This window comes from Chiloscyllium plagiosum, unplaced genomic scaffold, assembly GCF_037043375.1.
Source record: "Chiloscyllium plagiosum isolate Xiang-an unplaced genomic scaffold, Cpla_swu_hap1 HiC_scaffold_5, whole genome shotgun sequence".
Classification (NCBI taxonomy): Eukaryota; Metazoa; Chordata; class Chondrichthyes; order Orectolobiformes; family Hemiscylliidae; genus Chiloscyllium; species Chiloscyllium plagiosum.
The window spans coordinates 83,105,995-83,125,102 of NW_028270143.1; the positions used below are offsets into that span (position 1 = coordinate 83,105,995).

Consider the following 19,108-nt stretch of genomic DNA (forward strand, 5'->3'; position numbering starts at 1 on the left):
AAAGCTGGAGCTGAAGGTGTAATTAGGCATATCAGAAGCTGCAGAAATATACAGCCATCTGAAGAGTTATTTGACTTGCTTTGATTTGTTTACTGTTGTCACATGTACTGAGATACAGTGAAAAGTGCTTTTTTGCATGTTCTACAGGCAGATTGTACCATACAAAGTGCAATAGGGTAGCAGAACAGAGTGCAGAATACAGTGTTACAGCTGCAGAGAAGGTGCAGAGAGAGAGGTCTGTTCAAAAGTCTGGGATTTTGTTGCAAAAATGCAAGTGAATTGGAGGATAGTTGGGATTTTTTCTCGGGGTAGATACAGAAGTAGAGTTTGGAGGCTAGATGTGATATGTGGGTGGTGTGTGAAACAAGGAGTTTGAACTTGTGAAATCCTGTGAGGAGGCAAGGTCAGGGTGTCTTGATCACTGTGGCTATGGTTTAAAAAAAATGATGATTAACCTGTCTAACTAGCTGGAAGAAAACGTTAGCTGAGGTAGTTAGGATATGAATGATCACAGCAAAAATCACATGGATTTCATAAACTTGAAAGATTATTTTCTCAAGACTAATCACAATGAATATCAATGATGTTCAATTTTTTTAAAATTATGCTAACAGTACAGTTAGAAAAGAAACAGAATTGAGGCATAATATATTGCTCCTAAATTGATTCAGGCCAGAAGATAATTTAAGAAAAAATGTTTTGAAGTATCAATTTAACATTTCTTTTCATTTTTACAGCGATTCTCTAACGTATCAAATGCCCCCACTTCCTTTTCCAACCCTCTGTACGATGATACAACAGGAAACAGGAAGGCATCAGGAGAAAGAATTTCTGGAATTTTGCAAATAGAATCAAATGAATAAATACCGCACCTACCTAGAAAATTATTAATCTTAGAGTTGCATTAAATATCTGATTCTGATGTTGAAAACTTTTTATATGATTCTTATTATAAATTTTTAAAATGCCTTTATGACAACAGCCATATTCTGAGTAAATAAATGAGTTAAACTTTCTCAACATTTGTAAGTTTTGTAAATATTTGGTCACTCTCTCATCTCAAATTTGTCGGCTAAGGAAGTTGTGTTTGAGCACATCTATGCAACATGAGCTGTGACTATTTAATTACCTTGAATTTAAAGGTTTCCCTTGCTGATCGTAAATTGAATTGATGTCATGTTTAACGTGAGCAAAGAGGACCATGTGCCATTGTACATATGGAAGGCATCATTAAGATAGGGGTGGAATGAAATAAAACTGTCAAAGGACACAGTTCGGAGAAAAAATATAGAGTTAAATGTACTCAAGGTGAAGCTGATTGGATAGCATTTTTACAAAATCAGCATACTACTCAATTTGCTGCAATGTGTTATATCACATTGTCACTTAATATGCTCCATTGGGCCATCAACATTCCTTGGCACCAGTTTTATGTGTATTTAGTCATTTTCAATTCTCACAGTCAACCCTCCAGACACCCAACTCACGCATTTGAACATGTTGTATTTTCTCTCCTCTACCCATTTTATGATCCGTTCAGGCAACACTCTGTTCATCATAATCGTAATGTACCCTGCCCACTGTAGTCTTTTACTGTGTGTCAACCTCTTCTCTATCTTTCACTCTCATTGCCTGTTTTGACTTGTTTCATGATTTTAACCCAATTCGTCCAAACTGGAACAGGATTGGCAAATGAACAAAAGTATAAAAGTTAACAGCAATTTTAATCCCAGAGTTGACTCAGGCAGCAAATTCATTTACAGGTAACAAAAAAGATCATGATGAATAAATGTAGATCGGTGTCTTTAAAATTATTTTTAATCAGTCTGTTGGAAGTATAATTACATTCGGGGTGGCACGGTGGCCAGTTGTTAGCACTGCTGTCTCATAGCACCAGGACCCGGGTTTGATTCCACCCTCAAGTATCTGTCTGTGTGGAGTTTGCACGTTCTCCCCGTGTCTGTGTGGGTTTCCTCCGGGTGCTCTGGTTTCCTCCCACAATTCAAAGATGTGCAGGGTAGGTGGATTGGCCATGCTAAATTGCCCTGTAGTGTGCAGGGATGTACAGGCTTGGTTAATTAGCCATGAGAAATGCAGGATTACAGGGATAGAATGCTCTTCATGGGGTTGGTGTGGACTTGATGGGTCGAATGGCCTGTTTCCACACTGTCAGGATTCTGTGATTTGTCTTAAAACATTCCCATAGCCATCATATCCTGAGGTTGAGTGGAAACGTGTGGTGCTGGAAAAGCAAAGCCTGTCAGGCAGGATCCAAGGAGCAGGACAGTCAATGTTTTGGGCATAGACCCTTCATCAGGAAAGGGCTTATGCTCAAAAAGTCAATCCTCCTGCTCCTGAAATGCTACCTGACCTGCTGTGCTTTGCCAGCACCACTCTTTTTGACTCTGACTCTCCAGCATTTACAGTCCTCACTTTCTCCTATATCCTGAGGTTGGTCTTGAATGAAATGTAGGAACACTACCACTGTAACCACACGACACATAAATCAGTGTCATATGGTGGCAAAGACCCTTGAAGTATCAGGCAATCAGATGTCCTGCCAGTTAGTAAACGCAGTCAGTGAAACCATCAGAAATGACTCCGAAGTAGCTCTATTGTCACATGTACTCGCACGAGCACAGTGAAAAGCTTCCAATTCATCACTTATGGCACCATCTTAGGTACAAAGGTACCTAGGCACAGATACTCAAGTACAAATCCTCAGGGAAAGAATTGGAAAATTAGAGAAATAAAATGTCCTGTAATAAATCAGCAAAACAGAGAAATACGAGTTCAGAATAACAGTTCCTCCAATCCAAAATGCGCTGGACATCACTTCACGAACAGGAGTGCCAACAGTGCGAGACCGCACTGAGGTTGGGAGTGCGAGACCGCACTGAGGTTGGGAGTGCGAGACCGCACTGAGGTTGGGAGTGCAAGACCGCACTGAGGTTGGGAGTGCAAGACCGCACTGAGGTTGGGAGTGCGAGACCGCACTGAGGCTGGGAGTGCGAGACCGCACTGAGGTTGGGAGTGCGAGACCGCACTGAGGCTGGGAGTACGAGACCGCACTCAGGTTGGGAGTGCGAGACCGCACTGAGGTTGGGAGTGCGAGACCGCACTGAGGTTGGGAGTGCGAGACCGCACTGAGGTTGGGAGTGCGAGACCGCACTGAGGTTGGGAGTGCGAGACCACACTGAGGTTGGGAGTGCGAGACCGCACTGAGGTTGGGAGTGCGAGACGCACTGAGGTTGGGAGTGCGAGACCGCAGTGAGGTTGGGAGTGCGAGACCGCACTGAGGTTGGGAGTGCGAGACCGCACTGAGGTTGGGAGTGCGAGACCGCACTGAGGTTGGGAGTGCGAGACCGCACTGAGGTTGGGAGTGCGAGATCGCACTGAGGTTGGGAGTGCGAGACCGCACTGAGGTTGGGAGTGCGAGACCGCACTGAGGCTGGGAGTGCGAGACTGCACTGAGGCTGGGAGTGCGAGACCGCACTGAGGTTGGGAGTGCGAGACCGCACTGAGGTTGGGAGTGCGAGACCGCACTGAGGTTGGGAGTGCGAGACCGCACTGAGTTTGGGGTTGGGAGTGCGAGACCGCACTGAGGTTGGGAGTGCGAGACCGCACTGAGGTTGGGAGTGCGAGACCGCACTGAGGTTGGGAGTGCGAGACGCACTGAGGTTGGGAGTGCGAGACCGCACTGAGGCTGGGAGTGCGAGACCGCACTGAGGTTGGGAGTGCGAGACCGCACTGAGGCTGGGAGTGCGAGACTGCACTGAGGCTGGGAGTGCGAGACTGCACTGAGGTTGGGAGTGCGAGACCGCACTGAGGTTGGGAGTGCGAGACACACTGAGGTTGGGAGTGCGAGACCGCACTGAGGCTGGGAGTGCGAGACCGCACTGAGGTTGGGAGTGCGAGATCAGACTGAGGCTGGGTATATGAGACCACACAGAGGCCAGGGGTGTGAGATTGCACTGAGTCTGGAACGGTGAGACTATACTGAGTTCACACTGAGGCTGGGAGTGTGAGATCACACTGAGGCCGGGAGTGTGAGATCACACTGAGGCTGGGAGTTCGAGATCACACTGAGGCTGGCACTGCGAGATAACACTGAGACAGGGAGTGTGAAATTAGACTGAGGCCGGGAGTGTGAGATCACGCTGAGGCTGGGAGTTCGAGATCACACTGAGGCTGGCACTGCGAGATAACACTGAGGCTGGGAGTGTGAAATTAGACTGAGGCCGGGAGTGTGAGATCACGCTGAGGCCAGCAGTGCGAGATAACAGGAGGATGAGAGTAGGGAGGACAGGGACAGGATGTAAGGGTCACAGGAATGTGCTGGCAGACAGCAGGCTGGTTTGAAATGTGTCTACTTCAACTCTAGAAGTATCCAAAATAAGGTAGATGAGCTTGCAGCATGGATAGGTACCTGGGACTTCGATGTTATGGCCATTTCGGAGACATGGATAGAGCAGAGTGAGGAAATGGGTGTTGCAGGTTCCAGGGTTTAGATCTTTCATTAAGAACAGGTAAGGAGTAAAAGTGGGGGAGGTGTGGCTTTGTTGGTCAATGATATTATAACAGTGGCCAAAAGAACTTTTGACGCGGATTACTGAGGTAGTGTGGGCTGTGGTTAGAAACGGTAGAGGAAAGGTCACTCTGCATGGAGTTTTTTATAGGCCTCTGCAGAGTTCCAGGGAGGCGGAACAGAGGATTAGCAAAATTATTCTGGGTCAGAGTGAAAGGAACAGGGTGGTCATTATGGGGGACTTTAACTTCCCCAACATTGACTGAAAATGCTATAACTCTCGTATGTCAGATGGACCAGTTTTTCTCCAATGTGTACAGGAGGGTTTCCTGACACAGTATGTCGAAGGGCCGACAAGAGGGGAGGCCACACTGGATCTGGTGCTTGGTAATGAACCAGGCCAGGTGTTTGATTTAGTTGTAGGTGAGCACTTTGGAGAGAGCGACCATAATTCAGTTACATTTAGTTTAGCGATGGAAAGGGATAGGCACATGCCACAGGTCAAGAGTTATCGATGGGGCAAGGGCAATTATAATGCGATTAGGCAAAGATTAGGATGCATAGAATGGGGTAGCAAAATGTAGAGGATGCAGACAATGGAAATGTGGAGCTGGTTTAAGGAACAGATATTGCGTGTCCTTGATGGGTATGTCCCTGCCAAGTAGGGAGGAAGTGATAAGGTAAGGGAACCATTGTTTACTACAGAAATTGTATCTCTTGTTAAGCAGAAGAAGGAGGCTTATGTGTTAATGAGACAAGATGGTTCAGATGAGGTGATGGAGAATTGCAGATCAGCTAGGAAGGATTTAAAGAGAGAGTTAAGAAGACCAAAGAGAGGACACGAGCAGTCTTTAACAAATAGAATAAAGGAGAATCCTAAAGCTGTCTATAGGTATGTGAGGAATAAAAAGGATGACTAGGGTAGGAATAGGGCCAGTCAAAGACAGAAGTGGGAAATTGAGTGTGGGCCCCGTGGAGATCAGAGAGGTAATAAATGAACATTTCTCAACAGTTTTTACTCAGGAAAAGGAGAATATTGTAGAGGAAACGAATGAGGTACAAGATATTAGACTAGAAAGGATCATGGTTAGTTACGAACAGGTGTTACCAATTCTAGAAGGAGTGAAAGTAGACAAGTCCCCTGGGCCGGATGGGATTTATCCGCGGATTCTCTGGGAAGCTAGGGAGGAGATAGCAGAGCGTTTGGCTTTGATTATTAGATTAGATTATATTACAGTGTGGAAACAGGCCCTTCGGCCCAACAAGTCCACACCGACCCGCCGAAGCGAAACCCACCCATTCCCCTACATTTACCCCTTACCTAACACTACGGGCAATTTAGTCTGGCCAATTCACCTGACCCTGCACATCTTTGGACTGTGGGAGGAAACCGGAGCACCCGGAGAAAACCCACGCAGACACGGGGAGAACGTGCAAACTCCACACAGTCAATCGTCTGAGTCGGGAATTGAACCCGGGTCTCTGGCGCTGTGAGGCAGCAGTGCTAACCACTGTGCCACCGTGCCACCCACAAGACGGGCAGCAGAGATGACCCAGGTAATTATAGACCAGAGAGCCTTACTTCTGTTGTAGGAAAGGTTTTGGAAAGGATTATAAGAGATAAGATTTATAATCATCTAGCAAGCAACAATTTGATTTCAGATGGTCAACATGGTTTCGTCAAAGGCAGGCCGTGTCTCACAAAGCTCATTGAGTTTTTTGAGAAGGTGACCAAGCATGTAGATGAGGGTAGGGCAGTTGACGTGGTATACATGGACTTCAGTAAAGCCTTTGATAAGGTTCCACATGGTAGGCTGTTGGAGAAAATGCAGAGGCATGGGATTGAGGGTGATTTAGCAATTTGCATTGGAAACTGGCTTTCTGAAAGAAGGCAGCGAGTGGTGGTTGATGGAAAATATTCAGCCTGGAGTCCGGTTACTAGTGGTGTGCCAAAAGGATCTGTTTTGGGACCACTGCTGTTTGTCATTTTTATAAATGACTTAGACGCAGGCATAGGTGGATGGATTAGTAAATTTGCAGATGACATTAAAGTCGGTGGAGTAGTTGACAGTTTGGATGAATGTTACAAGTTGTAGGAGGACCTGGATAAACTGCAGAATTGGGCTGAGAGGTGACAAATGGAGTTCACGCAGCTAAATGTGAGGTGCTGCACTTTGGGAAGAATAACAGGAAGGCAGATACTGGTCAGTGGAAAGATTCTTGGTAGTGTGGATGTGCAGAGGGATCTTGGAGTCCATGTACATAGATCCCTGAAAGTTGCCACCCAGGTTGATGTGCTGTTAAGAAGGCATACAGTGTGTCAGCTTTCATTGGAAGAGGGACTGAGTTTTGGAGCCACAATATCATGCTGCAACTATACAAGACGCTCGTGCCACACTTGGAATATTGTGTACAGTTCTGGTCGCCATATTTTGGGAAGGATGTGGAAGCATTGGAAAAGGTGCAGAGGAGATTTACCAGGGTGTTGCCTGGTCTGGAGGGAAGGTCTTGTTAGGAATGACTGAGAGATTTGGGTCTGTTCTCATTGGAAAGAAGGAGACTAAGAGGGGATTTGATAGAGACATACAAGATGATCAGAGGATTAGAGAGGGTAGACAGTGAAAGTCTTTTTCCTAGGATGATGATGTTAGCTTGTACGAGGGGCATAACTACAAATTGTGGGGTGATAGATTTCAGACAGATGTCAGAGGCAGGTTCTTTACTCAGAGAGTGGTAAGGGTGTGGAATGCCCAAACTGCAAATGTAGTTAACTCAGCCACATTAGGGAGATTTAGACAATCCTTAGATAAGCACATGATGCGATAATGTAGGGGGACGAGCTGAGAATAGTTCAAAGGTCGGCACAACATCGAGGCTCGTAGGGCCTGTTCTGTGCTGTATTGTTCTACGTTCTTTGTTCTATAAACTGAGGAGAGGAGGGCGAGATCACACTGAGGCTGGGAGTGTGAGATCAGACTGAGGGTGGGAGTGTGAGATCACACTGAGGTTGGGAGTGGGAGATCACACTGAGGCTGGGAGTGTGAGATCACACTGAGGCTGGGACTGGGAGATCACACTGAGGCTGGGAGTGGGAGATCACACTGAGGCTGGGAGTGCGAGATCACACTGAGGCTGGGAGTAGGAGATCACACTGAGGCTGGGAGTGTGAGATCAGACTGAGGCTGGGAGTGTGAGATCAGACTGAGGCTGGGTGTGTGAGATCACACTGAGGCCAGGAGTGCGAGATCACACTGAGGCTGGGAGTGTGAGATCACACTGAGGCTGGGAGTGTGAGATCACACTGAGGTCGGGTGTGCGATATCACATTGAGACTGGGAGTGCGAAATCACACTGAGGCTGGGAGTGTGAGATCAGACTGAGGCTGGGAGTGTGAGATCACACTGAGACTGGGACTGTGAGATCACACTGAGGCTGGGAGTGTGAGATCACACTGAGGGCGGGAGTGTGAGATCACACTGAGGCCAGGAGTGCGAGATCACACTGAGGCTGGGAGTGTGAGATCACACTGAGGCTGGGAGTGTGAGATCACACTGAGGCTGGGAGTGTGAGATCACACTGAGGCCGGGTGTGCGAGATCACACTGAGACTGGGAGTGCGAAATCACACTGAGGCTGGGAGTGTGAGATCACACTGAGGCTGGGAGTGTGAGATCACACTGAGGCTGGGTGTGCGAGATCACACTGAGACTGGGAGTGCGAAATCACACTGAGGCTGGGAGTGTGAGATCAGACTGAGGCTGGGAGTGTGAGATCACACTGAGGGCGGGAGTGTGAGATCACACTGAGGCTGGGAGTGTGAGATCAGACTGAGGCTGGGAGTGTGAGATCACACTGAGGCTGGGAGTGCGAGATCAGACTGAGGCTGGGAGTGTGAGATCACACTGAGGCTGGGAGTGTGAGATCACACTGAGGGCGGGGGTGCGAGATCACACTGAGGCTGGGAGTGCGAGATCACACTTTGGCCGGGTGTGCGAAATCACACTGAGGCTGGGAGTGCGAGATCACACTGAGGCTGGGAGTGTAATATCACACTGAGGCTGGGAGTGCGAGATCACACTGAGGCCGGGAGTGTGAGATAACACTGAGGCCGGGAGTGTGAGATCACACTGAGAGCGGGAGTGTGAGATAACACTGGGGCTGGAAGTGTGAGATTACACTGAGGCAGAGAGTGTGAGATCACACTGAGGCCAGGAGTGGAGATCAGACTGAGGCTGGGAGTGTGAGATCACACTAAGGCTGGGAGTGCAAGATCACACTGAGGCTGGGAGTGTGAGATCATACTGAGGCTGGGAGTGGAGATCACACTGCGACTGGGCGTGCGAGATCACACTGAGGCTGGGAGTGTGAGATCACACTGAGGCTGGGAGTGCGAGATCACACTGAGGTTAGGAGTGTGAAATCACACTGAGGCTGGAAGTGCGAGATCACACTGCGACTGGGCGTGGGATATCACACTGAGGGCTGGGAGTACGAGATCACACTGAGGCCGGGAGTGCGTGTTCATACTGAGGCCGGGAGTGTGAGATCACACTGAGGCTGGGAGTGTGAGATCACACTGAGGCTGGCAGTGTGAGATCACACTGAGGCAGAGAGTGTGAGATCACACTGAGGCTGGGAATGCGTGTTCACACTGAGGCCGGGACTGTGAGATAACACTTAGGCCGGGAGTGTGAGATCACACTGAGGTTGGGAGTGTGAGATCACACTGAGGCAGGGAGTGTAATATCACACTGAGGCCAGGAGTGTGAGATCACACTGAGGGCGGGAGTGCGAGATCACACTGAGGCTGGGAGTGTGAGATCACACTGAGGCTGGGAGTGTAATATCACACTGAGGCCAGGAGTGTGAGATCACACTGAGGGCGGGAGTGCGAGATCACACTGAGGCTGGGAGTGTGAGATAACACTGAGGCTGGCAGTGTGTGCTCACACTGAGGCAGGGAGTGTGAGATCACACTGAGGCTGGGAGAGTGAGATCAGACTGAGGCTGGGAGTGCGAGATCACACTGAGGTTGGGAGTGCGAAATCACACTGAGGTTGGGAGTGCGAGATCACACTGAGGCTGGGAGTGCGAGATCACACTGAGGCTGGGAGTGCAAAATCACACTGAGGCTGGGAGTGTGAGATCAGACTGAGGCTGGGAGTGCGAGATCACACTGAGGGCGGGAGTGTGAGATCACACTGAGGCTGGGAGTGCGAAATCACACTGAGGCTGGGAGTGCGAAATCACACTGAGGCTGGGAGTGTGAGATCACACTGAGGCTGGGAGTGTGAGATCAGACTGAGGCTGGGAGTGTGAGATCACACTGAGGCTGGGAGTGCGAAATCACACTGAGGCTGGGAGTGTGAGTTCAAACTGAGGTTGGGAGTGCGAGATCACACTGAGGCTGGGAGTGTGAGATCAGACTGAGGCTGGGGGTGTGAGATCACACTGAGGCTGGGAGTGTGAGATCACACTGAGGCTGGGAGTGTGAGTTCAAACTGAGGTTGGGAGTGCGAGATCACACTGAGGCTGGGAGTGCGAGATCACACTGAGGTTGGGAGTGCGAGATCACACTGAGGCTGGGAGTACGAAATCACACTGAGGCTGGGAGTGTGAGATCACACTGAGGGCGGGAGTGTGAGATCACACTGAGACTGGGAGTGCGAAATCACACTGAGGCTGGGAGTGTGAGATCACACTGAGGCTGGGAGTGTAATATCACACTGAGGCCAGGAGTGTGAGATCACACTGAGGGCGGGAGTGCGAGATCACACTGAGGCTGGGAGTGCGAAATCACACTGAGGCTGGGAGTGTGAGATCAGACTGAGGCTGGGAGTGTGAGATCACACTGAGGCTGGGAGTGCGAGATCACACTGAGGCCGGGAGTGTGAGACCACACTGAGGCCGGGAGTGTGAGATCACACTGAGGCCGGGTGTGCGAGATCACACTGAGGCTGGGAGTGTGAGATCACACTGAGGCTGGGAGTGCGAGATCACACTGAGGTTAGGAGTGTGAAATCACACTGAGGCTGGAAGTGCGAGATCACACTGCGACTGGGCGTGGGATATCACACTGAGGGCTGGGAGTGCGAGATCACACTGAGGCTGGGAGTGCGAGATCACACTGAGCCCGCGAGTGCAAGCTCACACTGAGGCTGGGAGTCTGGGATAACACAGAGGCCGGGACTGTGAGATCACACTGAGGCCGGGAGTGTGAGATCACACTTTGGCCAGGTGTGCGAGATCACACTGAGGCTAGAAGTGCGTGTTCATACTGAGGCCGGGACTGTGAGATCACACTGAGGCTGGGAGTGTGAGATCACACTGAGGCTGGCAGTGTGAGATCACACTGAGGCAGAGAGTGTGAGATCACACTGAGGCTGGGAGTGCGTGTTCACACTGAGGGTGAGTGTGCGAGATCAAGCTGAGGCTGGGAATGCGTGTTCACACTGAGGCCGGGACTGTGAGATGACACTGAGGCAGAGAGTGTGAGATCACACTGAGGCTGGGAGTGCGTGTTCACACTGAGGGTGAGTGTGCGAGATCAAGCTGAGGCTGGGAGTGTGAGATCACACTGAGGCTTGCATAGTGAGCTCACACTGATGCCGGAATTGTGAGATCACACTGAGGGTGGGTGTGCGAGATAACACTGAGGCTGGCAGTGTGAGATCACACTGAGGCTGGGAGTGTGAGATCACACTGAGGCCGGGAGTGTGAGATAACACTAAGGCTGGCAGTGTGAGCTCACACTGAGGCCTGGTGTGTGAGATCACACTGAGGCTGGCAGTGTGAGATCACACTGAGGCAGAGAGTGTGAGATCACACTGAGGCTGGGAGTGCATGTTCACACTGAGGGTGGGTGTGCGGGATCACACTGAGGCTGGGAATGCGTGTTCACACTGAGGCCGGGACTGTGAGATCACACTGAGGCTGGGAGTGTGAGATCACACTGAGGCCGGGAGTGTGAGATCACACTGAGGGTGGGAGTGTGAGATCACACTGAGGCTGGCAGTGTGAGCTCACACTGAGGCCGGGTGTGTGAGATCACACTGAGGGTGGGTGTGCGAGATAACACTGAGGCTGGCAGTGTGAGATCACACTGAGGCTGGGATTGTGAGATCACACTGAGGTCGGGAGTGTGAGATCACACTGAGGCCGGGTGTGCGAGATCACACTGAGGCTGGGAGTGTGAGATCACACTGAGGCTGGGAGTGCGAGATCACACTGAGGTTAGGAGTGTGAAATCACACTGAGGCTGGAAGTGCGAGATCACACTGCGACTGGGCGTGGGATATCACACTGAGTGCTGGGAGTGCGAGATCACACTGAGGCTGGGAGTGCGAGATCACACTGAGCCCGCGAGTGCAAGCTCACACTGAGGCTGGGAGTCTGGGATAACACAGAGGCCGGGACTGTGAGATCACACTGAGGCCGGGAGTGTGAGATCACACTTTGGCCAGGTGTGCGAGATCACACTGAGGCTGGAAGTGCGTGTTCATACTGAGGCCGGGACTGTGAGATCACACTGAGGCTGGGAGTGTGAGATCACACTGAGGCAGAGAGTGTGAGATCACACTGAGGCTGGGAGTGCGTGTTCACACTGAGGGTGAGTGTGCGAGATCAAGCTGAGGCTGGGAATGCGTGTTCACACTGAGGCCGGGACTGTGAGATGACACTGAGGCAGAGAGTGTGAGATCACACTGAGGCTGGGAGTGCGTGTTCACACTGAGGGTGAGTGTGCGAGATCAAGCTGATGCTGGGAGTGTGAGATCACACTGAGGCTTGCATAGTGAGCTCACACTGATGCCGGGATTGTGAGATCACACTGAGGGTGGGTGTGCGAGATAACACTGGGGCTGGCAGTGTGAGATCACACTGAGGCTGGGAGTGTGAGATCACACTGAGGCCGGGAGTGTGAGATAACACTAAGGCTGGCAGTGTGAGCTCACACTGAGGCAGAGAGTGTGAGATCACACTGAGGCTGGGAGTGCATGTTCACACTGAGGGTGGGTGTGCGGGATCACACTGAGGCCGGGAATGCGTGTTCACACTGAGGCCGGGACTGTGAGATCACACTGAGGCTGGGAGTGTGAGATCACACTGAGGCCGGGAGTGTGAGATCACACTGAGGGTGGGAGTGTGAGATCACACTGAGGCTGGGTGTGTGAGATCACACTGAGGCTGGGATTGTGAGATCACACTGAGGGTGGGTGTGCGAGATCACACTGAGGCTGGGAATGCGTGTTCACACTGATGCCGGGATTGTGAGATCACACTGAGGCCGGGAGTGTGAGATCAGACTGAGGCCAGGGGTGTAAGATCACACTGAGGTTGGGAGTGGGAGATTACACTGAGGCTGGGAGTGCGAAATCACACTGAGGCTGGGAGTGTGAGATCACACTGAGGCTGGGAGTGTAATATCACACTGAGGCCAGGAGTGTGAGATCACACTGAGGCCGGGAGTGTGAGATAACACTGAGGCTGGCAGTGTGAGCTCACACTGAGGCCGGGTGTGTGAGATCACACTGAGGCTGGCAGTGTGAGCTCACACTGAGGCAGGGAGTGTGAGATCACACTGAGGCAGGGAGTGTGAGATCACACTGAGGCTGGGAGAGTGAGATCAGACTGAGGCCAGGGGTGTAAGATCACACTGAGGGCGGGAGTGTGAGATCACACTGAGGCTGGGAGTGTGAGATCAGACTGAGGCTGGGAGTGTGAGATCACACTGAGGGCGGGAGTGTGAGATCACACTGAGGCTGGGAGTGCGAGATCAGACTGAGGCTGGGAGTGTGAGATCACACTGAGGCTGGGAGTGTAATATCACACTGAGGCCAGGAGTGTGAGATCACACTGAGGGTGGGAGTGCGAGATCACACTGAGGCTGGGAGTGTGAGATCACACTGAGGGCGGGAGTGTGAGATCACACTGAGGCTGGGAGTGCGAGATCAGACTGAGGCTGGGAGTGTGAGATCACACTGAGGCTGGGAGTATGAGATCACACTGAGGCTGGGAGTGCGAGATCACACTGAGGCTGCGTGTGCGGGATCACACTGAGGCTGGGAGTGCGAGATCACACTGAGGCTGGGAGTGTGAGATCAGACTGAGGCTGGGAGTGCGAGATCACACTGAGGCTGGGAGTGCGAGATCACACTGAGGCTGGGAGTGCGAGATCAGACTGAGGCTGGGAGTGCGAGATCACACTGAGGCTGGGAGTGCGAAATCACACTGAGGCTGGGAGTGTGAGATCAGACTGAGGCTGGGAGTGTGAGATCACACTGAGGCTGGGAGTGCGAGATCACACTGAGGCCGGGAGTGTGAGATCACACTGAGGCCGGGAGTGTGAGATCACACTGAGGCCGGGTGTGCGAGATCACACTGAGGCTGGGAGTATGAGATCACACTGAGGCTGGGAGTGCGAGATCACACTGAGGTTAGGAGTGTGAAATCACACTGAGGCTGGAAGTGCGAGATCACACTGCGACTGGGCGTGGGATATCACACTGAGGGCTGGGAGTGCGAGATCACACTGAGGCTGGGAGTGCGAGATCACACTGAGCCCGCGAGTGCAAGCTCACACTGAGGCTGGGAGTCTGGGATAACACAGAGGCCGGGACTGTGAGATCACACTGAGGCCGGGAGTGTGAGATCACACTTTGGCCAGGTGTGCGAGATCACACTGAGGCTGGAAGTGCGTGTTCATACTGAGGCCGGGACTGTGAGATCACACTGAGGCAGAGAGTGTGAGATCACACTGAGGCTGGGAGTGCGTGTTCACACTGAGGGTGAGTGTGCGAGATCAAGCTGAGGCTAGGAGTGTGAGATCACACTGAGGCTTGCATAGTGAGCTCACACTGATGCCGGGATTGTGAGATCACACTGAGGGTGGGTGTGCGAGATAACACTGAGGCTGGCAGTGTGAGATCACACTGAGGCTGGGAGTGTGAGATCACACTGAGGCCGGGAGTGTGAGATAACACTGAGGCTGGCAGTGTGAGCTCACACTGAGGCCTGGTGTGTGAGATCACACTGAGGCTGGCAGTGTGAGATCACACTGAGGCAGAGAGTGTGAGATCACACTGAGGCTGGGAGAGTGAGATCAGACTGAGGCCAGGGGTGTAAGATCACACTGAGGTTGGGAGTGGGAGATCACACTGAGTTTGGGAGTGCGAGATCACACTGAGGCTGGGAGTGTGAGATCAGAATGAGGCTGGGAGTGTGAGATCAGACTGAGGCTGGGAGTGTGAGATCACAGTGAGGCTGGGAGTGTGAGATCACACTGAGGCTGGGAGTGTGAGATCACACTGAGGGCGGGAGTGTGAGATCACACTGAGGCTGGGAGTGCGAGATCAGACTGAGGCTGGGAGTGTGAGATCACACTGAGGCTGGGAGTATGAGATCACACTGAGGCTGGGAGTGTGAGATCACACTGAGGCTGGGAGTGTGAGATCACACTGAGGGCGGGAGTGTGAGATCACACTGAGGCTGGGAGTGTGAGATCAGACTGAGGCTGGGAGTGTGAGATCACACTGAGGGCGGGAGTGTGAGATCACACTGAGGCTGGGAGTGCGAGATCAGACTGAGGCTGGGAGTGTGAGATCACACTGAGGCTGGGAGTGTAATATCACACTGAGGCCAGGAGTGTGAGATCACACTGAGGGTGGGAGTGCGAGATCACACTGAGGCTGGGAGTGCGAGATCACACTTTGGCCAGGAGTGTGAGATAACACTGAGGCTGGCAGTGTGTGCTCACACTGAGGCAGGGAGTGTGAGATCACACTGAGGCTGGGAGAGTGAGATCAGACTGAGGCCAGGGGTGTAAGATCACACTGAGGTTGGGAGTGGGAGATCACACTGAGGTTGGGAGTGTGAGATCACACTGAGGTTGGGAGTGCGAGATCACACTGAGGCTGGGAGTGCGAGATCACACTGAGGTTGGGAGTGCGAAATCACACTGAGGTTGGGAGTGCGAGATCACACTGAGGCCGGGAGTGTGAGATAACACTGAGGCTGGCAGTGTGAGCTCACACTGAGGCCTGGTGTGTGAGATCACACTGAGGCTGGCAGTGTGAGATCACACTGAGGCAGAGAGTGTGAGATCACACTGAGGCAGAGAGTGTGAGATCACACTGAGGCTGGGGGTGCATGTTCACACTGAGGGTGGGTGTGCGGGATCACACTGAGGCTGGGAATGCGTGTTCACACTGAGGCCGGGACTGTGAGATCACACTGAGGCTGGGAGTGTGAGATCACACTGAGGCCGGGAGTGTGAGATCACACTGAGGGTGGGAGTGTGAGATCACACTGAGGCTGGCAGTGTGAGCTCACACTGAGGCCGGGTGTGTGAGATCACACTGAGGGTGGGTGTGCGAGATAACACTGAGGCTGGCAGTGTGAGATCACACTGAGGCTGGGATTGTGAGATCACACTGAGGTCGGGAGTGTGAGATCACACTGAGGCCGGGTGTGCGAGATCACACTGAGGCTGGGAGTGTGAGATCACACTGAGGCTGGGAGTGCGAGATCACACTGAGGTTAGGAGTGTGAAATCACACTGAGGCTGGAAGTGCGAGATCACACTGCGACTGGGCGTGGGATATCACACTGAGGGCTGGGAGTGCGAGATCACACTGAGGCTGGGAGTGCGAGATCACACAGAGCCCGCGAGTGCAAGCTCACACTGAGGCTAGGAGTCTGGGATAACACAGAGGACGGGACTGTGAGATCACACTGAGGCCGGGAGTGTGAGATCACACTTTGGCCAGGTGTGCGAGATCACACTGAGGCTGGAAGTGCGTGTTCATACTGAGGCCGGGACTGTGAGATCACACTGAGGCTAGGGAGTGTGAGATCACACTGAGGCTGGCAGTGTGAGATCACACTGAGGCAGAGAGTGTGAGATCACACTGAGGCTGGGAGTGCGTGTTCACACTGAGGGTGAGTGTGCGAGATCAAGCTGAGGCTGGGAGTGTGAGATCACACTGAGGCTTGCATAGTGAGCTCACACTGATGCCGGAATTGTGAGATCACACTGAGGGTGAGTGTGCGAGATCAAGCTGAGGCTGGGAATGCGTGTTCACACTGAGGCCGGGACTGTGAGATGACACTGAGGCAGAGAGTGTGAGATCACACTGAGGCTGGGAGTGCGTGTTCACACTGAGGGTGAGTGTGCGAGATCAAGCTGAGGCTGGGAGTGTGAGATCACACTGAGGCTTGCATAGTGAGCTCACACTGATGCCGGAATTGTGAGATCACACTGAGGGTGGGTGTGCGAGATAACACTGAGGCTGGCAGTGTGAGATCACACTGAGGCTGGGAGTGTGAGATCACACTGAGGCCGGGAGTGTGAGATAACACTAAGGCTGGCAGTGTGAGCTCACACTGAGGCCTGGTGTGTGAGATCACACTGAGGCTGGCAGTGTGAGATCACACTGAGGCAGAGAGTGTGAGATCACACTGAGGCTGGGAGTGCATGTTCACACTGAGGGTGGGTGTGCGGGATCACACTGAGGCCGGGAGTGTGAGATAACACTAAGGCTGGCAGTGTGAGCTCACACTGAGGCCTGGTGTGTGAGATCACACTGAGGCTGGCAGTGTGAGATCACACTGAGGCAGAGAGTGTGAGATCACACTGAGGCTGGGAGTGCATGTTCACACTGAGGGTGGTGTGCGGGATCACACTGAGGCCGGGAATGCGTGTTCACACTGAGGCCGGGACTGTGAGATCACACTGAGGCTGGGAGTGTGAGATCACACTGAGGCCGGGAGTGTGAGATCACACTGAGGGTGGGAGTGTGAGATCACACTGAGGCCGGGAGTGTGAGATCACACTGAGGTCGGGAGTGTGAGATCACACTGAGGCTGGGATTGTGAGATCACACTGAGGTCGGGAGTGTGAGATCACACTGAGGCAGAGAGTGTGAGATCACACTGAGGCTGGGTGTGTGAGATCACACTGAGGCTGGGATTGTGAGATCACACTGAGGGTGGGTGTGCGAGATCACACTGAGGCTGGGAATGCGTGTTCACACTGATGCCGGGATTGTGAGATCACACTGAGGCCGGGAGTGTGAGATCAGACTGAGGCCAGGGGTGTAAGATCACACTGAGGTTGGGAGTGGGAGATCACACTGAGTTTGGGAGTGCGAGATCACACTGAGGCTGGGAGTGTGAGATCAGAATGAGGCTGGGAGTGTGAGATCAGACTGAGGCTGGGAGTGTGAGATCACAGTGAGGGCGGGTGTGTGAGATCACACTGAGGGTGGGTGTGCGAGATAACACTGAGGCCGGGAGTATGAGATCACACTGAGGCTGGGAGTGTGAGATCAGACTGAGGCTGGCAGTGTGAGATAACACTGAGGCCGGGAGTGTGAGATCACACTGAGGCTGGCAGTGTGAGCTCACACTGATGCCGGGATTGTGAGATCACACTGAGTCCGGGAGTGTGAGATCAGACTGAGGCCAGGGGTGTAAGATCACACTGAGGCTGGGAGTGCGAGATCACACTGAGGCTGGGAGTGGGAGATCACACTGAGGCTGGGAGTGTGAGATCACACTGAGGCTGGGAGTGCGAGATCACACTGAGGCTGGGAGTGTAATATCACACTGAGGCCAGGAGTGTGAGATCACACTGAGGGCGGGAGTGCGAGATCACACTGAGGCTGGGAGTGCGAGATCACACTTTGGCCAGGAGTGTGAGATAACACTGAGGCTGGCAGTGTGTGCTCACACTGAGGCAGGGAGTGTGAGATCACACTGAGGCTGGGAGAGTGAGATCAGACTGAGGCCAGGGGTGTAAGATCACACTGAGGTTGGGAGTGGGAGATCACACTGAGGTTGGGAGTGTGAGATCACACTGAGGTTGGGAGTGCGAGATCACACTGAGGCTGGGAGTGCGAGATCACACTGAGGTTGGGAGTGCGAAATCACACTGAGGTTGGGAGTGCGAGATCACACTGAGGCTGGGAGTGCGAGATCACACTGAGGCTGGGAGTGCAAAATCACACTGAGGCAGGGAGTGTGAGATCAGGCTGAGGCTGGGAGTGTGAGATCAGACTGAGGCTGGGAGTGTGAGATCACACTGAGGCTGGGAGTGTGAGATCACACTGAGACTGGGAGTGTGAGATCAGGCTGAGGCTGGGAGTGTGAGATCAGACTGAGGCAGGGAGTGTGAGTTCAAACTGAGGTTGGGAGTGCGAGATCACACTGAGGCTGAGAGTGCGAGATCACACTGAGGTTGGGAGTGCGAGATCACACTGAGGCTGGGAGTGCGAAATCACACTGAGACTGGGAGTGTGAGATCACACTGAGGCTGGGAGTGTGAGATCACACTGAGGGCGGGAGTGTGAGATCACACTGAGACTGGGAGTGCGAAATCACACTGAGGCTGGGAGTGCGAGATCACACTGAGGCTGGGAGTGCGAGATCACACTGAGGCTGGGAGTGCGAGATCACACTGAGGCTGGGAGTGCGAGATCAGACTGAGGCTGGGAGTGCGAGATCACACTGAGGCTGGGAGTGTGAGATCACACTGAGGCCGGGAGTGTGAGATAACACTAAGGCTGGCAGTGTGAGATCACAC

General features: G+C 52.5%; 1 protein-coding gene and 1 long non-coding RNA gene across 4 annotated transcripts in view; one reads left to right on the forward strand and one right to left on the reverse strand.

Annotated features, from left to right (window-relative positions):
* The window catches only part of malrd1 (MAM and LDL receptor class A domain containing 1), a 449,554-nt gene extending 448,532 nt beyond the window's left edge, over positions 1–1,022 (forward strand). For all 3 annotated transcript variants that reach the window (XM_043690416.2, XM_043690417.2, XM_043690419.2), the window contains one exon: positions 738–1,022. In XM_043690416.2, the coding sequence (XP_043546351.2) occupies positions 738–863 (126 nt within the window). In that variant the 3' untranslated portion in view covers positions 864–1,022. The remainder of the gene's footprint in view (positions 1–737) is intronic.
* The window catches only part of LOC148149967 (uncharacterized), a 204,694-nt gene that overhangs the window by 91,445 nt on the left and 94,141 nt on the right, over positions 1–19,108 (reverse strand). The gene's annotated exons all lie outside the window — the stretch shown is intronic.